This window comes from Chiloscyllium plagiosum, chromosome 18 (genome assembly GCF_004010195.1).
Source record: "Chiloscyllium plagiosum isolate BGI_BamShark_2017 chromosome 18, ASM401019v2, whole genome shotgun sequence".
Taxonomy (NCBI): domain Eukaryota; kingdom Metazoa; phylum Chordata; class Chondrichthyes; order Orectolobiformes; family Hemiscylliidae; genus Chiloscyllium; species Chiloscyllium plagiosum.
The window spans coordinates 636,429-661,258 of record NC_057727.1 but is presented as its reverse complement, the minus strand read 5'-3'; the positions used below and the strand labels follow the sequence as shown (position 1 = coordinate 661,258).

The following is a 24,830-nucleotide window of genomic DNA, read 5'->3' as shown; positions in this document are numbered from 1 at the left end:
ATCCATCGAATTCAGCACCGCCTTCCTAACCTGCAATCTTCTTCCTGACCTCTCCGCCCCCACCCCAGTCTGACCTATCACCCTCACCTTAACCTCCTTCCACCTATCACATTTCCGATGCCCCTCCCCCAAGTCCCTCCTCCCTACCTTTTATCTTAGCCTGCTGGACAAACTTTCCTCATTCCTGAAGAAGGGCTTATGTCCGTAATGTCGATTCTCCGCTATCCTTCTTTGTGTTAAGTATAACTCCAAGCACTGGTGTGTTTGCTCCCTGATACCCATTGATTCCAATTTTGCTAGGGCTCCTTGATGTGACACTCAATTGAATGCAACCTTGATGTCAAGGATTGTCACCCTCGTCTCACTTGAGTTCAATTTTCTTCAATCCATGTTTGAACCAAGGCTGTAATTAGGTAAGGGACTGTGGCCCAGGCGGAATCCAAACTGAGCATCAGTGAGTAGGTTGTTGGTTAAGGAAGTGCTGCTTGATTTCATTGTTGGTGATGCCTTCCATCACCTGACTGATGGGGCGGTAATTGGCTGTGTTGGATTTGTCCTGCTTTTTGTGTACAGGACATGTGTGAGCAAGTTTACACATTAAGTGGATGCAGTGTTGTAGCTGTTTCAGTGTCACTGAGGGATACAGCAAGTTCAGGAACAGAGATCTTCTGTACTGTTGCTGGAATGTTGTCAGAGCTTGTAGCCTTTGCTGTATCCAGTACCTCCAACTGTTTCTTGATATCATGTAGAGTGAATTGAATTGGCTGCAGTCTAGCATCTATCATTTTGGGGACCACTGGTGGAGATAGAGATGGATTATCCACTTGGCAGTTCTGGCTAATGTTGTTGCAAATGCTTCAGCCTTATCTCTTGCACTAATGTGCTGGACCCTTCCATTACTGAAGAGACGGATATTTGTGGAACCTCCTCCTGTGAGTTGTTTTATTGCCCATCGCTATTCATGACCGGATGTGCAGGACTGCAGTGCTTCAATACGATCCATTGGTTATGGGATTGCTTAGCTCTGACTATCACTGTTTATGCTGTTTGGCAGTTTCATCAGGTTGACCCCTCATTTGTAGGTATGTCTAGTGCTACACCTGGCACACCCTCCTGAATTCTCCATTGAACCAGGGTTGGTCCTGTTGCTTGATGGGAATAGTTGAGTGAGGATATGTCAGGCCATGGATTTGCAGATTGTGTTGGAGTACAGTTCTGCTGTTGATAGGCTGGATGCTGGAAGCCGAGTTGCTAGATCTGTTTGAAGTCTGTTACATTTAGCATGATGTTAGTAATGCACAACATGATGGATGATGTTCTCAATGTGTAGGCATGACTTTGTCTCTGCAAGTACTGTGTGGTGGTCACTCTTACACTGTCATGGACAGATGCACCTGCAGCTGGTAGGGTGGTAAGGATGTGATTAAGTATGTTTTTCCCTGCTGTCCAGTTCTGAAGAAGGGTCACTGGACCTGAAATGTTAACTCTGCTTTCAGTCAGATGTTTTTGTTTTTCCCACTTGTTGATTCCCTCACTATCTGCTGAGACCCAGTCTAGTAGCTATGTCCTTCATGATCCAACTAGCAGTGCTGCTGCCAAGCCACTCCTGGTGGTCGACGTTGAAATCCCCACATCTCTGCCATGTGTTTGTAGGAGGACTTTGCAGGGTCAAAAGGATGTTTTTGCTGTTGTCATTTCCGGTACATTGTTGAAACCAGGTGGTCTGACCTATTTCATTTCTTTGAGACTTCATAATGATTAATACAACTGACAGATTTCTGTCATTAGTGAACCAGATTGGGTTTTTCTGACCATCAACAACAGTCATCAGTGGATTCTTAATTCCAAATAGTTTTATTAAATTAAAATTCTGCCATTTGTGGCAGGGTCTGAACCCAGGTCTCCAGAATATTAGCTGAGTTCTGGATTAATAGGTGATTGTAACACTAGGCTATTGCCTCCCAATATCTTTTAAATCCACCTGTTAATTGCACTTCAGCTGAAATTAATCTCTTCCTTCACTCATCTTGTCATGTGCTACCTTTTTGATTCTTGGATCTCTATCCAGTTAAGTATAATCAAGACAGGAAGCAGTATCTTTGTAGCTTCAAGGAATTATACAATGTAAAGATAGAAAAATAGGTTTGTGTTGGAAGAGCAGCCATGATCTTGCTGTATAGTCAAATGAGCTGGAGGTGCCTAAAATTAGCCACTGCATCCTCCATTTTCCTGTGTCCTGAATGGTCTGTGGCATGAACCTTGGTCCCTTGCTTAAGGTTCTTGGAAATAAGTTGAGTTAAAAGTTCAGATGACAAACTAAACTTCAGGAGCAAAAGTTAAATGAGTTACAGACATCATCTGTCTGCTATCCAACTGTCAGTTTCGTTGTTTCATAATGAGACTTGGAGTGAAAGTCATTTATATACCAAATCAGTTTTAAATATTGTCATGGCTTTTGAGGTTGAGAGATTTGGAGCAACTTGTGTTCTTGGTTAGGTGGTAGCCATTGGGTTTCAGATGAGGCAAAACTTAGGCACTGGGTGTAGGAATATTGCAGGTAGATGGAGCAGGGTGTAGGACTTCGATTAGATTTGAGTCTCTGCTTTGAAATGGGGAAGTGGCAGAATGGTGGTTATGTCACTGGGTCAGCAATTTAGAGCCTTAAAGGGCTTGGGTTCAAATCTTATTCAAAGTTTGTGAGAAGATTTGTAGCTTGAGTACTCGTTGTTGTGGTTCTGTTCACCGAGCCGGTAATTTGTGATGCAGACGTTTCGTCCCCTGTCTAGGTGACATCCTTAGTGCTTGGGTGGTGGCTGCTGTAATCTATAATTAAGACAAAATTGAAATGAAACGGTTTCGTTTTCATCATTAATCTGTCATAAATTGTCATAACCCATCTGATTCATAATGCTCTTCAGGGAGGGGAAATCAGTTGTCCTTGCCCAGTCTGGCCTGCATGTTACTCCAGACCCACTGCAATATGGTTGTCTAGGAAACCACTCATTTCAAGGACAGTGTCAGAGTGATCTCCCATTTTTGATAACTCAAGTTTAGTTTCTGTTTCAGTTTCTTTCTTCATTGGCCTATAACTCATCCCATGCAAGAGAGGAAATGAAATGGGATCCAAATTTGAGTCATAGTCTTACATCATGGAGAGAGGCCCTTTGGCCCAAACAGATCCATGCCGACCAAAATGTTCATCCATGCTAACACCATTTCCCTGCACTTGGCCCATATCCTTCTAATGCTTTCTGGTCCATCTATTTATCCAAATGTCTTTTGAATGTTGTTAATGTACCCACTGAATCACTTCCGCTGGCAGCTCATGCCATATGCGTACCACCATATGTTTAAAAAAAAAGTTGCCCCATAAGTTCGCATTTTTAGTCTTTCCTCTCCGGTTCCCTTTTATTCTTTCCCCTCTAACCTTAAACTGATGCCGTCTAGTCCTTGATTCCTCAATCTTGGGAAAAAGACTGAGTGCGTTCACCCTATCCATGCCTCTCAGATCTTGTACTCGGCTATAAGGTCCTATCAGTCTCCTACACTCTAAAGAAAAAACTCCTAGCTTGTCCAACCTCCCTATAACGCAGACCATTGAGTCTTGGCAACATCCTTGTAACTTTCTTCTGCACTCTTTCCGGTTTAATAACATTCCTATAATGACAAGGTGACTAAAACTGAACACAATACTCCAAGTTCGACCTCACCAATGTCCTTTATAACTGCAACATAATTCCTCAATTCTATACTTGATACCCTGACTGATGAAGGCCAGTGTGCCAAAAGCTGCCTTCACTGCCCTGTCTACCTATGATTCCACTTTCAGAAAACCATGCACCTGAACTCCAAGATCCCTCTATCCCACTACACTCCTTAAGGCTCTATCATTCACCATGAAACTCCTACTTTGATTTGATTTCCCAAAATGCAAGACCTCGCACTTATCTATATTAAACTCCATTTGTCATTTCTCAGTCCATTTCCCCAGCTGATCAAGGCTTTGCTGCAATTTCTGATGACCTTCCTCACTGTCCAAAATAACGTCTATTTTAATATCATCAGCAAACCTGTTAATCGTGCGTTGTACATTCTCATCAGAATCATTAATATCAATAACAAACAGTAATGAGCCCAGCACCAACCCCTGAGGTACACCACTAGTCACAAGCCTCCAGTCTTCATCCTTCCACTATTAACCTCGGCTTCCTACCATCAAACTGAATCTCACCATAAGTGTTGAAAGTTGAACTTAATGAAACAAAGCTGGAATTGAAAGCTAGTCTAATAAAATCCATGTAACTGCTGTCGGTCTGGTTCACTAATGCCCTTTATGAAAGGACATCTGGCATTCTTCTTTGGCCTACATGTGACTCTAGATCCACAGAAATTTGTTTGAATCTTAACTTCCATCTGAAATCGCGTGGCAGCGATAACTTCAGGCAACAAATTTAGCCCTTCCTAGCAACACCCAAATCCCATACAAAAATAAAATAAAACTTCAGTTAGTTCAATCGAAATATTTCTGAGCACTGTTGTTGATATACCTAATGAGAAAAACATGGATAGTCTTTCAGGATTTGTTTCTCTGTCAAGACATGGCAGTATCTGTGGAAACTTTGGATAATCACAATATGGGAAAATTGGAATGGGCAGCAAATATTGACTTTTTAACAGTATTCCTATTCAATGAATAAAGAAATTAAGCAATTCTACTTGAAAAATCTATTTCTTGTTTTGTTACAGAAAATATTTTTTAGTTGGTTGATCAAGTGCTTTGTAAGGATGTGTTTGTGAGTCTCAGTTCAAATGCCATTGCCTCAGGGAAATGAGATGTTTGCATCTCATTGGAAACTAATGACGTGATTCTTTTTAAGCTTTTGGAGGCTTTCCTATTAGTGTTTTAAACTGTATCTTTTCCCCTAGCCAATCTAGATTGAAACTGATCCCTTATGATCTTGTAGTATGAGTATAACATAAAGACAGCATTGTTCTTTTTATTATTGTGGTCTAAAGTGGGAAAAGGACTGATTTTACATCCAAGGTCTAGATAAGGAATTGCTATACTTGTGAAAACAGCATACTAGAACTCATTGCAAGTTGTATTTACACTGCTTTGCAAGCAGTTGGGGAGGAGAGCTAAGACAGCAGGACTTCGGGGTGTGAGCAGTGTGAGATTTAGCTGGCATCCGGCTACTGATTCGTTTATTCAATTTGTGAACAGCTGTGAATGCCAGAGATCATTGGCTATCAGAAACTCTCTGGATCCTAGGCAGCTGAAAGTCAATACAGGGGAGGTGATGGTGTATTGGTAATGGGCTGGTGATCCAGAACCTCGAGTTAATATCCTGGGGACACTGGTTTGAAACCTGCCATGGCAGATGGTGAAATTTTGGATTCATTAAAAAAAACCTAACCAGTGGCAGTCGCTGCTGATTGTTGTAGAAAACCATCTGTTTCACTATTGTCCTTTAGAGAAGGAAATCTGCCATCCTTTCCTCCAGTCTGGCCTACACGTGACTGCAGACCTACAGCAATATGGTTGACTTCTAACTGCCATCCGGGCCCATCCCTCATTGCCCAAAGTGCTGAACCATGATTTTTTTTAAATCACTAGTTTTATACCCTCCTATTCTTGTTCCTTTAATGAACAGGAGCAATTTCTCCTTTACTGGTCTCAACCCCTAGTGATGTGTTAGTTTCAACCTCTGAAAGTCCACTCAAATCTTCGTAAACATTTGAAAGGTGGTAATCGATTACACTTCAAGCAGCGAGGGTTGAATGTCTATTTATCCTGTTCTGAAACCATAGTACAATTATTTTAGTACCAAGTAAAGTCCCTTATTTGTGTTAACAAAACTTAGCATAATTCCAAAATTTCTTCGAGGTATGCAAATCTCACCTAGGTGGCTATAAGTAGAGTTCCATGCAGAGATAACTGCGTGTTCATTTTGCTATCTTGTTTTTACAAATAAACTTGACTTGTTTTTCCTAACAATACTTGGCAAGAATACCAATATACCAGAATATCATCCCTTGGCTGACAAACAAGGAAACTATGTTGAACCTCTTATTTCCTCTTGATGCTGTTCAGCAAACCTATAAAGTAAATTGGGATTAGTCTCAAGATCCACGTAGTGCTTTTCAGTTCTTGCGTTGTCCCAAAGTTGGTGGTGGCAATAACCCACTAATGAGTACAGTTGTCACTTCTGAGAATCCATGTCACTGTTCATGGGTTCTGTAGGTCCTTGTGTGGCTGACGAACCTGATCCTAGACCTGAATCTCCCACCACGTTTGAAGTGGTCCTTGACCTTGAAATCTCTGCCACTAGTAAACACAAACTGACAAGGGCACTGAACTCGAAACATTAACTCAGTTTCTCTCTCCACTAATGCTGCCAGACCTACTGAGTTTCTCCAGCAATTCCTGTTTTTGTTTCAGATCTCCAGCATCAATAGTTTTGTTTTATTTTACATTTGGCCCCTCTGTTTCTCATGCACAAGGCTGAGAGAGACAAAACTTTTAACCTGCTAGATTCGAGGGTTACAGGGAAGTGGAGCTGGTGCTTAGCTGTGATCTCGTTGAATGACATAGTAAACTCAGTGGGCCTTTTGGCCTGCCTCGGCCATATTTTACAGTTTAAACCCTTGAGATATCTGGACTCTGTTACAATTTTGACCTCTTATACATCTCTGATTTTAGTTGCTGCACCTTTAGCAGTTATGCATTCAGGCTCTGGAATTCCCTCTCCTTAACCTGTCTACTTGTTTACAACTCTTAAGATGCTCCTTAAAGCCTACCAGTTTGATCAAGATTTTGATCACCTGTCTTACCTGATATCTCATTCTGTACCTTGATGTTAAAAATATGGTTTTGATCAATATACTATCTTCTTGGAACTTAGATTAAATGAATACCAAGGCAGAAATTGCTGAGAAAAAAATAAGCAGGTCTGGCAGCATCTGTGGAGAAAGCAGAGTTAAAATTTCTGATTTCCAGCATCAGCAGTTAATTCTCGTTTAAAAAATTCAATATTGTTAAGAAATAATTATTGATGAGTACACCAGAATGCGCACTCACGCTCTTTCTTGGGATCTTTTCTGACCATCTGAAAGGACAGGGTGCGGTCTCGGTTAATAGTCTATCAATATTGTATTGGGTATGTTTGTCCAAATTTGTGGAACTCGAAAGGTGAAGCCTTAAACCTCTGAACAGCCACACTTCACAGCAAATATGTATTGATACTCCCTGCTGAAGTCATGAGAAGTGAAGCTGTTAGTGCTGAACAGAATTGTGATTTTAATATTACTAAAAGTGTACAAACTGTTGAAAGGCATTTTCTAGTTTCACAAATGGTGAATAACTTGTCCATAACTTTTGTTGCAGTCTGACTTGCTGTGACCAGACCAGTCTTTCATTTTTCAAGAGCTCATCCAGTCAGAGCCGCCAAAATAGCTGGGCCAGGCAAGAAGCGAAGAAATCCTGAGCCAGACCCCATTAGTGACGCAAGCAGCGCTCCTGTGTTGGCCAAGAAACTGAAAATGGCCGGCACGGCTGAGAACAGGAGGAAACTGGGTTGGAATCCGGAGGAGGCCACAAACAAGAAGAAACTGAAGGACAAAGTCAACCAAGAGAACAAGGATGGAAAGACAACTGTCGGTGGTGAGCCCAAGAAAGGTAAAGAGATTTGAATCAGATAATGGTCCCATATGAGTCAAGGTAATAGTTCCCCATGACATGTTATTTTGGGGCTAAGATAGGTGGCATCCAAACAAGAAGCAGGAGTTGGCCAATCAGCACCTCAAATCTGCTCTGCCATTCAGTAAGATCACGGCTAATCTGACTGTAACCTTGAATGTGCATTTCTACCCATTCCTGATAACATTTTCACTCCCTGAAGAGTGAAGAAGCTATCCACGACTGCTGTGAAAATATTCAAGGACTCTGCCTCCACTGCCTTTTCCTGAAGAATTCCAAAGCAATACAAACCTCAGAAAAATTTAGTTTTCTCTCTATTTTAAATGATCCTATGTTCTAGGTTTTCCCGCAATATGGTACATCCTTTACACATCTACCTTATCAAAAATCCACAGGATCTTTTATTTCAATCAAGTCACCTCTTACTGTCTAAACTCAGTGGATACAAGTAACTTTCTTCCTGTCACGTGGCTGTTGTGAGGTTCCACTGTTAATCTCAGACCTCTAAGATCCGTGTATTGGGTAAACATATTACAGGGAATGTTGAATACAAGCCGAGCCTGTTCAACCTTTCCAGATAAGAAGCTACTCTCAACTGCCATTCAAGGGGCTAGTTTAGTAAGCTATCTCTGATTTGCTTTCTAAATGTTTAAATTCATTCCATAAATCAGGCGACCAAAACTTTATGCAGTACTTGCCAATGTTTTTAAGTGTATTTCTGGTAGCTTTCCTAATAATGAAGTTTCAGAGAAGCCAAGTTGCGTCTATTTTCACTGAGGAAGATACCAGAAATCATCTGGAACTAGTGATCCAGGTGACTTGGGAGAATGAGGAATTTAAGGAAGTTGGGTATTACTTTCCTTTTCCTTTTTTTAAAAAAAAGACTGTGAGGTGATAAGTCTGCAGAACGTGATGGGTGGTCTACCTTCCAGGGTGATGTAGTTGCTGGTCAGAGAGAGAGTTGTTGTATTGGTGATTATCTTGCAAAATTCAACTGATTCTAGAATGATTCTATCGGGGTCATTCTTTCAGTAAGAACAGAGAAAATAATAAAAGGGAGGGGTGGTGTGGCATTGTTTGTCAAGGACAGTATTACAGTTGCAGAAAGGACATTTGAGGACTCAGCTACTGAGGTAGTATGGGCTGAGGTTAGAAACAGGAAAGGAGAGGTCACCCTGTTGGGAGTTTTCTATAGGCCAACGTATAGTTCCAGAGATGTTGAGGAAAGGATAGCAAAGATGATCCTCGATAGCAGCGAGTGTGACAGGACAGTTGTTTTGGGGGACTTTAACTTTCTAAATATTGATTGGGAATACCAAAGTTCAAGTACTTTAGATGGGTCAATTTTTGTCGCAATGTGTGCAGGAGACACAGTATGTAGACCGGCCAACGAGGCCACATTAGATTTGGTCCTGGGTAATGAAACAGGCCAGGTGTTAGATTTGGCAATAGGTGAACACTTTCGTGATAGTGACCACATTCGGTTATGTTTACTGTTGTGATGGAAAGGGATAGGTGTATACCACAGGGTAAGAGTTATAGATGGGGGAAAGGCAATTATGATGGAATTAGGCAAGATTTAAGATGCATTGGGTGGGAATGTAAACTCTAGGGGATGGACATAGTTGAGATGTGGAGCTTATTCAAACAGCTATTGCGGATGCTTGATAAGTATGTACCTGTCAGGCAGGGAGGAAGTTGTTGAGCACAGCAGCTGTGGTTTACTAAGGAAGTTGAATCTCTTGTCAAGAGGAATAGGAAGGCTTGTGTTAGGATGAGATGTGATGGATCAGTTAGAGCGATTGAGAGTTACACGTTGGCAATTCTGGAAAGCATGAAAATAGGTAAGTCCTCTGGGCCGGATAGGATTTATCCGAGGATTCTCTGGAAGGCCAGGAAGGAGATTGCTGAGCCTTTGGCTTTAATCTTTCTGTCGTCATTGTCCACAGGAATAGTGCCAGAAGACTGGAGGATAGCAAGTGTTGTTCCCTTGTTCAAGAAGGGGAGTAGAAACAACACTGGTAATTATAGACTAGCGAGCCTTACTTTGGTTGTGGGTAAAGTGTTGGAAAGGATTATAAGAGAGAGGATTTATAATCATTAAGAAAGTAATAAGTTGATTAGGAATAGTCAACACGGTTTTGTGAAGGGTAGGTCGTGCCTCAAAACCTTATTGAGTTCTTTGAGAAGGTGACCAAACTGGTGGATGAGGGTAAAGCAATTGATGCGGTATACGTGGGTTTCAGTAAGGCATTTGATAAGGTTCCCCATGGTAGATTATTGCAGGTCAGATGGAGGCATGGGATTGAGGGTGATTTAGCAGTTTGGATCAGAAATTGGCTAGCTAAACAAAGACAGAGGGTGATAGTTGATGGGCAATATTCATTCTGGAGTTTAGTTACTAGTGGTATACTGCAAGGATCTGTTTTGGATCCACTGTTGTTTGTCATTTTTGACCTGTATGAGGGCATAGAAGGATGGGTACATAAATTTGTGGATGACACTAAGGTCGGTAGAGTTGTGGATAGTGTTGAAGGATGTTGAAGGTTACAGAGAGACATAGATAAGCTGCAGAGCTGGGCTGAGAGGTGGCAAATGGAGTTTAATGTGGAAAATGTGAGGTGATTCACTTTGGAAGGAGCAACAGGAGTTTGGAGTACTGAGCTAATGGTAAGATGCTTGGTAGTGTGGATGAGTAGAGAAATCTCTGTGTCAGTGTACCTAGATCATTGAAAGCTGCCACCCATGTTGATAGAGTTGTTAAGAAGGCGTACGGTGTGTTCGCTTGTATTGGTAGAAGAATTGCGTTTTGGAACCATGAGGTCATGCTGCAGCTGTATAAAACTGTATTGCTTACAGTTCTGTTCACCGCATTATAGGAAGGATGTGGAAGCTTTGGAAAGGGTGCAGAGGAGATTTACCAGGATGTTGTCTGGTCTGGAAGGAATGCCTTACGAGGAACGGTTGAGGGACTTTTTGTTTTGTTTTTGTTTGAGACTGTTTTTATTAGAGAGAAGGAGGTTGAGAGGTGACTTCATTGAGACATATAAGATAATCAGGGGTTAGATAGGGTGGGCAGTGAGAATCTTCTTCCTCTGGCGATGGCAATCACGAGGGGATATAGCTTTAAATTGGGGGATGATAGATAAAGGACAGATGTCAGAGATAGTTTTCTTTACTCGGAGACTAGTAGGGGCATGGAACACACTGCCTGCAACAGTAGTAGACTCACCAACTTTAAGGGCATTCAAATGGTCATTGGATAGGCATATGGGCGAGAATGGAATAGGTTAGATGGACTTCAGATTGGTTCCACAGGTTGGTGCAACATCAAGGGTCGAAGGGCCTGTACTGTGCTGTAATGTTAATTGTACTAGCCTCCATCACTTCCTCAGGCAGCTCCTTCCATACGTGTGCCACCCTCTGCGTGAAAAAGCCGCCCCTTAGGTCTTTTTTATATATTCCCTCTCTTACCCTATACTTGTGCCCTCTAGTTCTCGATTTCCCCCACCCAGGGAAAATACCTTGTCTATTTACCCTATCCATGCCCCCCATGATTTTAAAAACCTCTATAAGGTCACCCCTCAGCCTCTGACACTCCAGGGCAAACAGGCCCAGCCTGTTCAGCTTCTCCCTCTAGCTCAAAACTTCCAACTCTGGCAACATTCTTGTAAATCTTTTCTGAACCCTTTCAACTTTCACAACATCCTTCAGATAGGATGGAGACCAGAATTGCACGCAATATTCCAACAGTGGCCTAACCAACGTCCTGTACAGCCACAACATGACCTCCCAACTCCTGTACTCAATACTCTTACCAATAAAAGAAAGCTTACCAAACACCTTTTTCACTATCCAATCTACGTGCGACTCTACTTTCAAAGAGCTATGAACCTGCACTCCAAGGTCTCTTTTTGTTTCAGCAACACTCTCTAGGACCTTACCATTAAGTGTATAAGTCCTGCTAAGATTTGCTTTCCCAAAATGCAGTACCTCGCATTTATCTGAATTAAACAGTATCTGCCACTTCTCAGCCCATTGGCCCATCTGATCAAGATTTCGTTGTAATCTGAGGTAACCCTCTTCGCTGTCCACTACACCTCCAATTTTGGTGTCACCTGCAAACTTACTAACTATACCTCTTAAGCCCAAATCCAAATTATTTATATAAATAATGAAAAGTAGTGGACCCAGCACTTCAATGATCACAGGCCTCCAGTCTGAAAAACAACCCTCCACCCCCACCACCCTCTGTCTTCGAGCCATTTCTGTATCCAAATGGCTAGTTCTCCCTGTATTCCATGAGATCTAACCTTGTTAACCAGTCTTCCATGGGGAATCTTGTTGAACGCTTTACTGAAGTCCATAAAGATCACATCCACCACTCTGCCCTCATCAATCCTCTTTGTTACTTATTCAAAAAACTCAATCAAGTTTGTGAGACATGATTTCCCATGCACAAAGCCATGTTGACTATTCCTAATCAGTCCTTGCCTTTCCAAATACATGTACATCCTGTCCCTCAGGATTCCCTCCAACAACTTGCTCACCACCGATGTCAGGCTCACTGGTCTATAGTTCCCTGGCTTATCCTTACCACCCTTCTTAAACAGTGGCACCATGTTGCCCAACCTCCAGTCTTCAGCACCTCACCTGTGACTATTGATGGTAGAAATATCTCAGGAAGAGGCCCAGCAATCACTTCTCTAGCTTCCCACAGAGTTCCAATGTACATCTGATCAGGTCCTGGAGATTTATCCTCTTTTATGCATTTCAAGACATCCAGCACTTCCTCCTCTGTAATATGGACATTTTTCAAGATGTCACCATCTACATTCTGTATCTTCCATGTCCTTTTTCACAGTAAGCACTGATGCAAAATACTTATTTAGTATCTCACTCGTTTTCTGCGGCTCCACACAAAGGCTGTCTTGCTGACCTTTGAGAGGTCCTATTCTCTCCCTAGTTACCCTTTTGTCCTTAATGTATTTGTAAAATGGAATCTCCTTAGCTCTATTTTCTAAAGTTTTCTCATGTCCCCTTTTTGCCCTCCTGATTTCCCTTTTTTGTCATTAGTTTTACTGAGAAAAAGAATTTAAATTTTTTACAAAATCACTACAAAATAGTATAACATTATGACGACAATAACAGTAAACCAAATGCTAATGTACTCCACAAATCTCTGAGAGAGGAAAACAACTTGAAAAACTACAATTCAATAAATAACGATAAAAAAAACTGAAACCAAGTTGAACCAAGGTAATTTAAATTAAGTTGCTGCACTCAACACAATCCTACCAAAGTTCCCCACCACCGGGAGCATCAGTAGGCAAGCCTGTATTTGTTCAGGTTTCTTGCCCCCGCCAGGGGCTCCCGGACCGCTAGACATAGCCCTCATGACTACACAAAGGCCCTGACCAATATAGCCGACAGTTCTGTGTCTATATAATTCCGAAAGGGCCGTCACGTTCTATAAAACAGTTCCATTTTCTGGTGCACCATACTTGTAAGGAAGTCCGGGAGATGTGCTCCATAACTAATCTACGCCACCCCGAGAGTCCAGGGGGATTCTGACACCCAGCTCATTAGAATGTTCTTCCTCGCACAGAATGAAAGAATATGAAACAGTTTCTTCCCATGCACCTCCAAAGAGGGGAGTTTTGGCAAACTCGAGGAGGGACACCGATCCACCTTATTCTCTGTTCCCAAGATCTCTTCCAAAACACTCACTATGGCACCCCAATACCTATGAAGCTTGTGGCATGACCATAAGCAATGAGTAAGAGTGCCAACATCTGTTTTACAATTGGGGCACATTTTGAATGCTCCTGTCTTAAATTTCGCAAGCTGCTCCGGTGCCAAATGAGCCCTGTGGTGTCCCTTCAACTGCATAGCCTGCGTCCTGTTACAAATCAAAATCTTCCTTCCATTCTCCCAAATATCCTTTCATGCCTCTGAGATTTCCAGCCCAATTCCAGAGTCCAGATTCCGCACAGCCGCTCAATGACCTTCGAAACGTTACCTCCTAACAAGTGATAGAAGCTGCTGCTGACTGAGAGAGTGCCCATAGACTTAAGCACATTCTTCTCCATATCCAACTTATAAGGACTAACCATCAATGCAGTCTTTTTCTGTATAAAGTCCCTAACCTGAATGTAACGAAAGTGGTCCCTCCTAGATAGCTCATATTTCTGACTCAGCTGCTCGAAAGACATCATAACCTCTCCATCAAATAAATTTCCCAAATAGGAGACTCCTCGAGCTTAAAGCCAGAGTCCATTGATCCTGGCCAGAATCCTAATATTCCTCCTATGGGAGTGAAAGGGGAAGTTTCTGTAAGTTGCTTTCACCTTGTCGCATCATTCTCCATGCATTAACTGTGTTAAGGATAGCCTGGTTTCTGTGATGGTCCATAATAGTCCTCATCTTGTCCATAAACAACAAATTGATGAGGGGTCATTTTGCTTGGGAGGCCTCGATGTCCAACCAGATTGACCATGGGTCCTGGCAGGCCCAGTCAGCCATGCAGGATAGTAAGGAACTCAATTGATATTTCTTAAAATTTGGGAAATGCAAATCTCCCATCCCCTACGGAAGCTGCAATTTGTCCAGCTTAATAAGAGGCCACCTATGATGCCAAATGAAAGATCCAAGCCAACTGTGATGCTTCTGTAGTGCTTGCCTCGGAAGCATCATAGGGAGTATTTGCATGGGATTTAATAAGCAAGGAAGAACATGCATTTTGAGCAGAGCTATTCTACCCAACCAGGATATCGGAAGATCCTCCCAGCATCGAAGGTCCTGTCTTATCGTCTCATGCAACTGCATAAAGTTAACTTCATATAATTGACCCAAGGCATTTTTATCACCCTGGCCTAAATACAGGAAACCTCCCTGTGACCACCTAAAAGGGAAACTGGTTCCATTCCCAAGATCAGATATTTTAGTAAGGCCTACCACAGGCATGGCTTCTGACTTGTTAAAATTAATTTTATACCCTGAAAACGAACCACATAAATTAATCACTTGTATTAAATGGAGCTCAGATAAAATTAGATCAGTTAAAAAGATAAGGACGTCATCTGCGTAAAGTGTGATCTTATGCCTGCCTGAGTTGAGTGTGTGGTGCTGGAAAGGCACTGCAGGATAGGCAGCGTCCGAGGAGCAGATAAGTCAATGTTTCGGGTTGGAGCCCTTCATCAGGAATGAGGCTGGGACCCTCAGGAGTGGAGACATAAATGAGAGGGGGGTGGTGCTCCCATTTATCTGTCCACCGCTGAGGTTCTCTGCCTCATTGTTGATGAAGGGCTCCAACCCAAAACATTGATTTTTCCTGCTCCTCAGATGCTGCCTACCCTGCAGTGCCTTTCCAGTATGACACTCTCAACTCTGATCTCCAGCATCTGCAGACCTCACTGTCTCCCTTATGCCTGCCTGGCCCTACCTCCAGGGCAATTATGTTGAGGTCCTACTGGATAGCCTCTGCCAGCGGCTCTATTACCAATGTAAATAATAGCGGCGAGAGAGGGCACCCTTGTCAGCTGTCTCTGCTGATTCTAAAATTGTCCAACCTTATACCATTAGTGAGAACTGCTGCTTTCGGGTCACTATATAACATTGCCACCCACCTGGCAAAAACTCCTCCAAGATCAAACCGCTTCAATGCATAAGAGCTACAGCCACTCCACCCGGTCAAACACTCTGTGTATCCAGGGAGACTACCAAGCATGGAATCAACCCTTGCTGGCGTACTTGGACCATGTTTAATACTTTTCTGATATTATTAGTAGACCTACGACCTTTAGTAAAACCTGCCTGAAGTGCAAAACCCTTTCCAAACTCAATGCCAGCATTTTCAGCAGAATTTTAAAATCAGTAACAATATGGGCCTGTACAAAGGGCAATCCTCTGGGGCTTTCCCTTTCTTGAGAATAAGAGAAATATTTGCTTCTCTGAGAGGTCGGGAGGCAGTCCTGACTGTACGCGTAGTTGTACATATCCAAAAGTGGCCTGGCCAGCGTGCCTATAAACTCCTTATAAAACTCACTCTGGACCTGCTTCACTGCCTCCTGTATTTCTTGGATTATCAGAGGGGCATTCAGAAAAGATGCCTGCTCTGAAGTTACACCTGGAAGGTCCAGGGTCTTTAAAAAAAAAGGGACTTCATCTTTGTTAATCTGTCCTCACAGCCCTCTGACCGGTCCAGCTCAGAGTAGAACTTCCTAAATGCTGCATTAATCTTTTTGGCATTGCAAGTAAGAGTACCAGCACACACTCTGTGATGGATGTAGTAGATTGGGGGCATTTTTCTTTCTGGCCAAGTACGTTGGACATCTACCCAGTTTATCACCATATTCCAAATGACCTCTGATTTGCAAAAAAGATTCCCCTCTTGGCAGTCTGGATGCATGCAGCATTCAAAGTAGCCCTGAGGGCTGTAATTTGCTGCAATTTGGTTACAGACGGTCTGTCAAAGTATGCTAACTCAGCTGCCTTCAGGCGAGTCTCGAGCAAATGCTGCTGCTCTCAAAGGACAAAGAGAACAAAGAAAACTTACAGCCCAGGAACAGGCCCTTCGGCCTTCCAAGCCTGAGCAAATCCAAATCCACTGTCTAAACCTTCGCCCAATTCCTAAGCATCCGTATTTCTCTGCTCCCCACCTGATCATGCATCTATCCAGACGCACCTTAAATGAACCTCCCATGCCTGTCTCTACTACCTCTGCTGGCAAAGCGTTCCAGGTACCTACCCCCATCTGTGTGAAGTACTTGCTGCATGTGTCCCCCTTAAACTCTCGCCTTGAAAGCGTGACCTCTCTTTATTGAATCCCTCATCCTGGGAAAAAGCTTATTGATATCTACACTGTCTATACCCCTCATGACTTTGTAGACCTCAATTTCATTTTTTCTAATGAAAACAATCCTAACCTTTTCTGAATGCCTCTCTTCACAGCTAGTACCTTCCATACCAGGCACCATCCTTGTAAACCTTCTCTGCGCACTCTCCAAAGCATCCACATCCTTTTGGTAATGTGGTGACCAGGACTGTACACAGTATTCTAAATGCGGCCGAACCAATGTCGTGTACAATTTTAATATGACCTGCCAGCTCTTCTACCTAATATCCCGTCCAATGAAATCAAGCATACCATATGCCTATTTGACCACTCTATCCACCCGCACAGCAACCTTCAGGGTACAATGGACCTGAACTCCCAGATCTCTCTGCTCATCAACTTTTCCTAAGGCTCTTCCATTCACAGTATAGTTCGCTCTAGAATTAGACTTCTCAAAGTGCATCATCTCACATTTGCCTGGATTGAACTCCATGTGTCACTTCTCCGCCCAACTCTTCAGTCTGTCTATATCCTCCTGTATTCTTTGACAGTCCCCTATGCTTTCTGTTACTCTACCAGTCTTTGTGTCATCTGCAAACTTGTTGATCAGACCACCAATGCCCTCTTCCAGATCATTTATGTATATTACAAACAACAGTGGCTTCAGCACTGACCCCTGTGGAACATCACTGGTCTTCTTTCTCCATTTCGAGAAACTCCCTTCAATGACTACTCTCTGTCTCCTGTTGCTCAACCAGTTCTTTATCCACCTAGCTAGAACACCCTGCACACCATGTCACTTCACTTTCTCCATTAGTTTACCATGGGAGCCTTATCAAACGCCTTACTAAAGTCCATGTATATGACATCTACAGCGCTTCCTTCATCTATCAACTTGGTCACTTCCTCAAAGAACTCTATTAAGTTGGTAAGGCACGATCTCCCCCGCACAAAACCATGTTGCCTATCACTGATAAGCCCATTCTTTTCCAAATATAAATAGATTTTATCCCTCCGTACCTTCTCCAGCAACTTTCCCACCACTGATGTCAGGCTGACTGCTCTGTAGTTACCTGGGATATCCCTACTACCCTTCATGTACAGGAGGACAACATGAGCAACCCTCCAGTCCTCTGTCACCTCCTCTGTGTTCAAGGGTACTACAAAGATATCTGTCAGCGCCCCAGCTATTTCCTGTCTCACCTCCCTCAGCAACCTGGGATAGATCCCATCCAGTCCTGGATTTGACCACCTTAATAACCTCTAGCCTACCCAACGCATCTTCCCTCCTTATGTCAACGTGACCCAGAATAAACAAACTTCTATCTCTAATCTCTGCATTCATCATGTGCCTCTCCTCAGTGAACACTGATGCAAAGTAATCATTGAGAATCTTACCCATTTTCTCAGGTTTGGCACACAGCCTTCCTTTTATCCTTTAGTGGACTTTTAGTGCTAGCTATTCAGAATTTGAATCAGCTATTTGGATGTGGAAACCAAGTTTTATATTTCCAAATTTTCAGATGATACAAAGCTAAGTGGAAACTTGTATCCTTAAGGAGAATTTGACAGATTTGTGAAATGGGCAAATATCTGGCATACAATGCGGTGTGGTCAAATGTGTGGTTATTGACTTTGGTAAGAGAAACAGATGTGCAGAATATTTCTTAAACGGAAAAAGGTTAGAAAGTATAGGTGTATGAGGGCACCTAAGTGTCTTTGATAAGTGATTAAAGGCCACCATGTAGGTTCAGTAAGCTATTAGGAAAGCTAATAGAATGTTAGCCTTTTATTCCAGGTGTTATGATGTGGAGTAGACCCCTCTGCTAATTTAAACCCAACACACAGAGAAGCTCATCTCACGCTGTAATCTGTTAATATTCGAGAGGCAAAGAACTATCCCAGAGGTCGCTATTTAAAGTAAAAATGAACAATTTTATTCTTTAAGTCCAACAGAGAACATTAAAACACCAGCTTTGTACCACTCCTTTCTCTTAAACGTATATTTTATCTCCCACTCTACAATACTGATCCAAATAAACAAAAATACCCCGATTTAAGATTTACAAAAAGAAGAGCATGTTTCAAAACCAGTCAGCTTTGTTGATTTGCCTTCGTAGCTTTTTCTCTAAATTTCTTTCTAGGTCGGCTTCGATGTACTGTTGTGCAAACTTCTTATAGATAGGTACCTTTCAGAGAGCGAGCAGTCTGTATCTTGTTGGTGTTCTTGGCAGTTCTCCCCCAACTTTGATAAATGATTAAAGTTGGCATGTTCAAAATGTCTGGTTTTATACTCCAACACAATGTATCATTTCATTGGTTTTGATGTCATCAAAAACATTATATTTCAAATTAGATTGGATTTTAGTATCTTGGGGCATAATTTAAACTGTCTGAATTTGAATTTATTTTTGTTTCATAGCAACACAACTCCAGATATTTGTTTCAACGAAGTGTTACATTTTTACTTTGTGTTACATTTTTACTCCGGACTGTGTGCTTTCAGTCAGTCCTTGCTAGCTTTTCAACTCTCTTAAAGGTACAGTACACACCTACAGCTTCATAATGTATAGTTATGGACCAAATACTGGGTGCAGGGAACATTGGATAATCTAGATGGCTTGTATTTTGGCCAGAGCAAGAATAGACCCGTTTTCTGTGCTGTAAATGTTTATGATTCTAATTTGCATTTATGTAGTATCTGTACCATGATAAAAGGAACAAAGCGATTCAAAGCAGAAGAGAATGTTTTGGGAAAGGAGTCAACAACTTGGCCAAAGGTTGGTTTTAATCAGACCAGAGAGTAAGAGGTTAAAGGGGGATTTCCAAAGACTGGAGTCTATAATACTAAAAGCATGTTTGTAAGTAGCAAGACTTGAAAATTGGGGAATTGACGAGATGTCAGAATAGTTGGAGCATAGATCCCAATGGTTTCAAAGAGTACAGAACAGTACAAGACCTGGAGAAGATAGTAGAGATGTGAAATGGCTATGAAAGGGTTTGAAGATGGATGAGAAATCTAAAATTGACATTGCTAGACTAGCAGCTATGTAGGTCTGCAAAACATGTACAACTGGCCTTGCTGTAACTTCAGATCAATATAGCAATCTATTTATGTCTGCATTTTTACTTTATTAGTTTGTCCTCTCTGACTTTAAGCTAAGTAATTTTATTATGCATGAGAAAGATGACATGAGAATCCTTGTGGAGAAAGTGAGGACTGCAGATGCTGGAGATCAGAGCTGAAAATGTGTTGCTGGAAAAGCGCAGCAGGTCAGGCAACATCCAGGGAACAGGAGAATCAACGTTTCGGGCATAAGCCCTTCAGGACGCTGAGAATCCTTGTAGCAACTTCTCCTGTGCAGGGTTGGGAAGTTATCAGTTTTGGATTGAATAGTGAAAAATGTTATTCTGCTTCTGAGAAATGGTGAGGTGAGATATTAATACATGTTCTGTCTCACTTTTCAGAATTATGAAGGGAATAACAGCATGAGGTTGACCAAACTAAGTCGTGTTTAATGTAGCTACAAACCATTTGACCCAACTAATCATTACAGAGGCTGACTCTCTTCTTCAAATTCCTCCTGTCTTTTCTTATCTAAATCTGTGATCATGTCATTTATTCCCTACTCCCTCAAATGAGTATTTAGTTTCCCTTAAATGTCTCTATACTGCTGAAATAAAATCAAAATGCTGGAGGAACTCGGCAGATCTGGCAGTATCTGTAGAGAGAGAACTAAAATTAAGATTGAATTCCAACAGTATCCTTATCTCAAACTGTAGAGAGAGGTTTTATACTTTTTCTGAATTCCATTTTGGATTCCTTAATGACACTGTCACACCAGTGGACTTTTGTTAAGTTTTTACCCACAAGATAAAATTATCTCTCGCTATCCATTCAATTAAAGCCTTTCATTGATTTAAAGACCTCTTTAGTCACACCTCTGTCGTCTTCCAAGCGAAACGTCCCAGACTGTCAATCCTTTCCTGATGTGTAGACCCTGTATTCCTGGTGTCAGCCTTATAAATCTTTTCTGCTCTGTCCTTTTTATAAAATGGCTGTCAAAATTGTATAAAATCCTCCAGTTGTGGTTGAACCAAAGGTGTAATATACCTTCCCCAATTTGCTATTCTTACCCCACTTAAAATAGAGTCTTAATTTAGTCTTTTATGACCATACTCACCAGTAGCATGACGTTTAGTGATAGTGTTTGTACACAGAGGTACGTTTTGTTCCTCTTCTCCACCCAGACTCTCATTTTTTGTAATAAGTGACCTTACGTATTGTGGTGTTGTCTTAAGTATTCTGGAGCCATTTTGATCACAGCTTATGCCACCCACCCACCACTCCTTCTGTACCTTCTCACAATGTTGGAGAGATGGGGGAGACTGAGAGAGCAGCTGTCAGTATTTTCTACTGCCTTGCTGCAGCCTCTTTCACAGTTGTGTTGGTAAAGGCTGAGGAGCAGAAAGCAAAACATTTTGAAGTACAACGCAACTGATATATTTGAAGTAATGGTTTGAGGAGCTTGTATAGATTGGTTGTCATTTTCTTGAACATGATTGTTGATGATTCTCAAGAAATGAAATCCTTTTAATTTTGTTTCTCTAAGATGCCCAGACCCATGACCAGTGAACAGTTGCTGATTGACCTGTCGAGGATGGGAAGAGGGGCTGTTGTGATGGGATGGAGGCTATTGCATGCTAATCAATTCACTGGCCATGAAATGCTGAGTTTGGCCACTAATAAAAAGCTGTGACCGTTTTGGAAAATGTAAACTTTAATTAATGTGGGGATATAGAAAAATTTTGCCTTCTGAACCTATCTATCTATTGAATCTGTTTCTGTATATTGTGATTGTTAGATTTGCCAAGCAATGAGGATGCATTGCAAGGGATATACAGTAACGGTAAGTCTCAAAGCTTGCCTGTGCTTTAATTGTCCTGCAGCTGAATGCATTTAATGGTGAGTGTGAAACTTAAGGGAGTGCTCCCCATTTTTAGCCTGAATGTTGCTATCTGTAACCCAAATACATTAAATTGCTTTTAAGGCATATTGTGTTTGTATTTGATTGGAATTATTGGAATAGCAAGAAACATCGAAAGACAATTGAACAGTGGACTAGTTTGAGGTTTGGGCAAATTGGCACTGAGGTTTGGTGAAGTATGGGTGGACAGGGTGCAAAATTCATTTGCAGGAGCTTTTGACCATTGCTAGACAGCGAATTCATAGATTCTATCTTTCTAAGTTGTTATATCTGGAGGGACTGTTATTGAGCTCTGTGCATAAGTAGTGAAGTAGTAATATTTTAGACCACTTACTGATGTTAAGAGCAGTTTGCAGTGACAAACTAATCTATTCTACAGCAGGACCAGCCGGATTATTTAAATTTCTTTCTTTTAAGAAAATAGGTATTAGCATTAATAGGTCTGTGCACTTCAAAGCACAAATCGATAAACATTTCCTCATTGCTTTAGTCAGTTGTGCTGCTAGATGCAAATAAGAGATCTTTGTTTTTAGTCAAATTAATGTGCTTCATAAAACCATAAAATTTAGGAGCAGAATTAAACGACTTGGCTCAGCGACTCTGCCTTTCGATCATTGCTCATATGTTTCTCAATCCCATTCCCCTGCCTTCTCCCTGTAACATTTGATCCCCTTACTGCAAGGTAATTAGTCCACATATCTAGAACTTGTCTAACTCTGTCATAAATATGCTTAATTACTTTCTTCCACTGCCTTCTGTGGCAATGAGTTCTTCACCCTTAGCTGAAGAAAATCCTCCTCATGATGGCAAAGCTAATGTACTTCATTTAAACTCGTCACATTGTGGATGTACTTCAGTTCCTCAGTTGTGGTCGATGATGTCTTGGCGCATGACTCTTTCAGCTGTGCTCTCTGAGAATGCTAGACAGCACCAGTTCAATTGTGTTGACAAAGTCAGCAGTGTGGCTGCTGCTGTTTTTTTAGGAAAATGTGAGGACTACATATGGTGGAGATCTGAGTTGAGAGTGTGGTGCTGGGAAAGCACAGCCAGTCAGGCAGCATCCAAGGAACAGGCGAATCCTGTTTTGGGCATAATCCCTTCATCAGGAATAAGGCTTATGCCTGAAATGTCGATACTTCTGTTTCTCGGATGCTGCCTGATCAGTTGTGCTTTTCCAGCACCACACTCTCGACTACTGCTGTTTCTGTTTTGAGTGCAAAACATCAAAGGATTGCTTTCTAAACCTGGTGCACATCAGTGAGTGCTCTCTACTACAGTCAGATACATGATGGTGGTCAGATTTAGCTGGTGTCTAGTGCCCTGATCTTGGATAGTCCCAGCACACCTTTGGCATGGTTTGTTCTAAAAGAAGCATTTTTTAAATTCAGTTGTGGGATATCAGTATCACTTGCAAAACAATATTTGTTATACATCCGTAATTGCCCAGGGAGTAATTAAGGGTCACTCACATTGCTATAAGTCTGGGGTCTCGTAGGCCAGGCCAGATAAGGATGGATTTCCTTTGCTGAAGGATGTGACTGAATTCGGTCAGTTTTTAAGACAATGCGCATTAGTTACATGATTGCCATTGGGCCAGGTTTTCATTTAGAATTTTTAATGAATTCCCCTTTCCTCACCTGCCATAGTGGGATTTGGCCCAAAAAAAAATTAGCCTGAGGTTCTGCATTACTTGTCCAATCACACTGCCACTGTATGCTGTTTCTCTGTTTGCATTAGTTACACAAAACTTGACGTTCCAAAAAACTAGAGTAGTCTCTATCTTTATCATGATGTGAGGCAGAAGGCGAATACCTCATATTCCACATCTGATCTGGTGTTGATATCCCCCTTTAGGTAAAGATATTCTAACCTGAGGATTCTGCTGATAGCAAAACCGATCTCTTAAGTCTTTGGCCTTTGTAGTGGAGCACACTGTTGGAGCATAGATAATCATGGAGTTAACTGGCCCAGGCTTTTTGCAAATCAGACAAAGAACACATGCTAAACTATTTCTATACTTGAGTAACCGTGACAATAAAGTCTGATTCTACTTTTATTTGAGGGGGGCTTCTATTGTTAAGAGTAGCAAAGTCTAAACATTGCTCATTCACTCCTTAGAATTCTGTCCTGCCAGATGAAATGTTTTTCATTCAGTGAGCTCTCAGCAAGCCTGGTCTCTAATAGTCAAACTGTGTCAATGATCAGTCAATCGAATTGCATGTTTATCATGCTGTCTTGGGCGTGTTCACAGACTTCACAACAGCCTCGCATTTTTGTGTCCAGGTTATAGCCACCTATGATCATTTTGCATAGCTTCCCCATAATAGATGTCACACTAACTGGCCTATTGTTTCCTGTTTTCTGTTTATCTCTGAGAGAAGAGATTATATTTGCTACTTTTTCTAATCTGATGGAACCTTTACAGAATGTAGGAATTTTTAGGAAAATGAACACCACATCTATCTCGATTAATCGCCTTTTGAGACCATAGAATGAAGTCTGACAGAGGTTTGCCAGCCTGCAGCTCCATAAGTTTGCTTATCACCATTTCCCTAATGATTTGCTATTTCACCTGGTTCCTTTCTTCTTTCATCTCCTGATTTTTAAAAAAAATTATTGTTTTATTCTCTGTGGAACGTGGGCATTGCTGGCTGGACCCAGCATTTATTGCCCATCCCTATTAGCCTTGAGAAGGTGAGAAGTGAACTGCAGTGCATCTGCAGTGGATTGACCCACAATGCCCTTTGGGAGGGAATTCCATAATTTTGACTCCAAGTCAGGATAGTGAGTGGCTTGGAGGGGAACTCGTAGGGGGTAGTGTTCCTATGTATCTGCTGCCCTTGTCCTTCTAGGTGGGAAGTGGTTGTGGGTTTGGAAGGTGCTGCATGAGGATCTTTGGTGAATTTCTGTGATGCATCTTGTAGATAATTCACACTGACGCTATACTGAGCATTAGTGGTGGAGGGCGTAGATGTTTGTGGATGCGGTACCAATCAAGTGGACTGCTTTGTCCTGGATGGTGTCAAACTTCTTTAGTGTTGTTGGAGCTGCACCCACCCAGGCAAATGGGAGTACACCATCACACGTATGTCTTGTGCTTTAAAGTTTGTGAGAAGATTTGTAGCTCGGGTGCTCGTTGTTGTGGTTCTGTTCGCCGAGCTGGAAATTTTTGTTGCAAACGTTTCGTCCCCTGGCTAGGTGACATCCTCAGTGCTTGGGAGCCTCCTGTGAAGCGCTTCTGTGATGTTTCCTCCGGCATTTATAGAGGTCTGTCCCTGCCGCTTCCGGTTGTCAGTTTCAGCTATCC

General features: G+C 41.9%; 1 protein-coding gene across 8 annotated transcripts in view; it reads left to right on the top strand.

Moving 5' to 3' along the window:
• usp19 (ubiquitin specific peptidase 19) overlaps nt 1-24,830 on the top strand; it is a 173,697-nt gene that overhangs the window by 11,238 nt on the left and 137,629 nt on the right. For 7 of the 8 annotated variants that reach the window (XR_006314249.1, XM_043707548.1, XM_043707546.1 and 4 more), the window contains 2 exons: nt 7,388-7,678; nt 21,401-21,445. Coding sequence is in view for 7 of the 8 variants with exons in the window: in XM_043707548.1 (XP_043563483.1) it covers nt 7,543-7,678; nt 21,401-21,445 (181 nt within the window). In the remaining variant the exon portion in view is untranslated. The remainder of the gene's footprint in view (nt 1-7,387; nt 7,679-21,400; nt 21,446-24,830) is intronic. The other variant, XM_043707547.1, reaches the window with a different exon arrangement.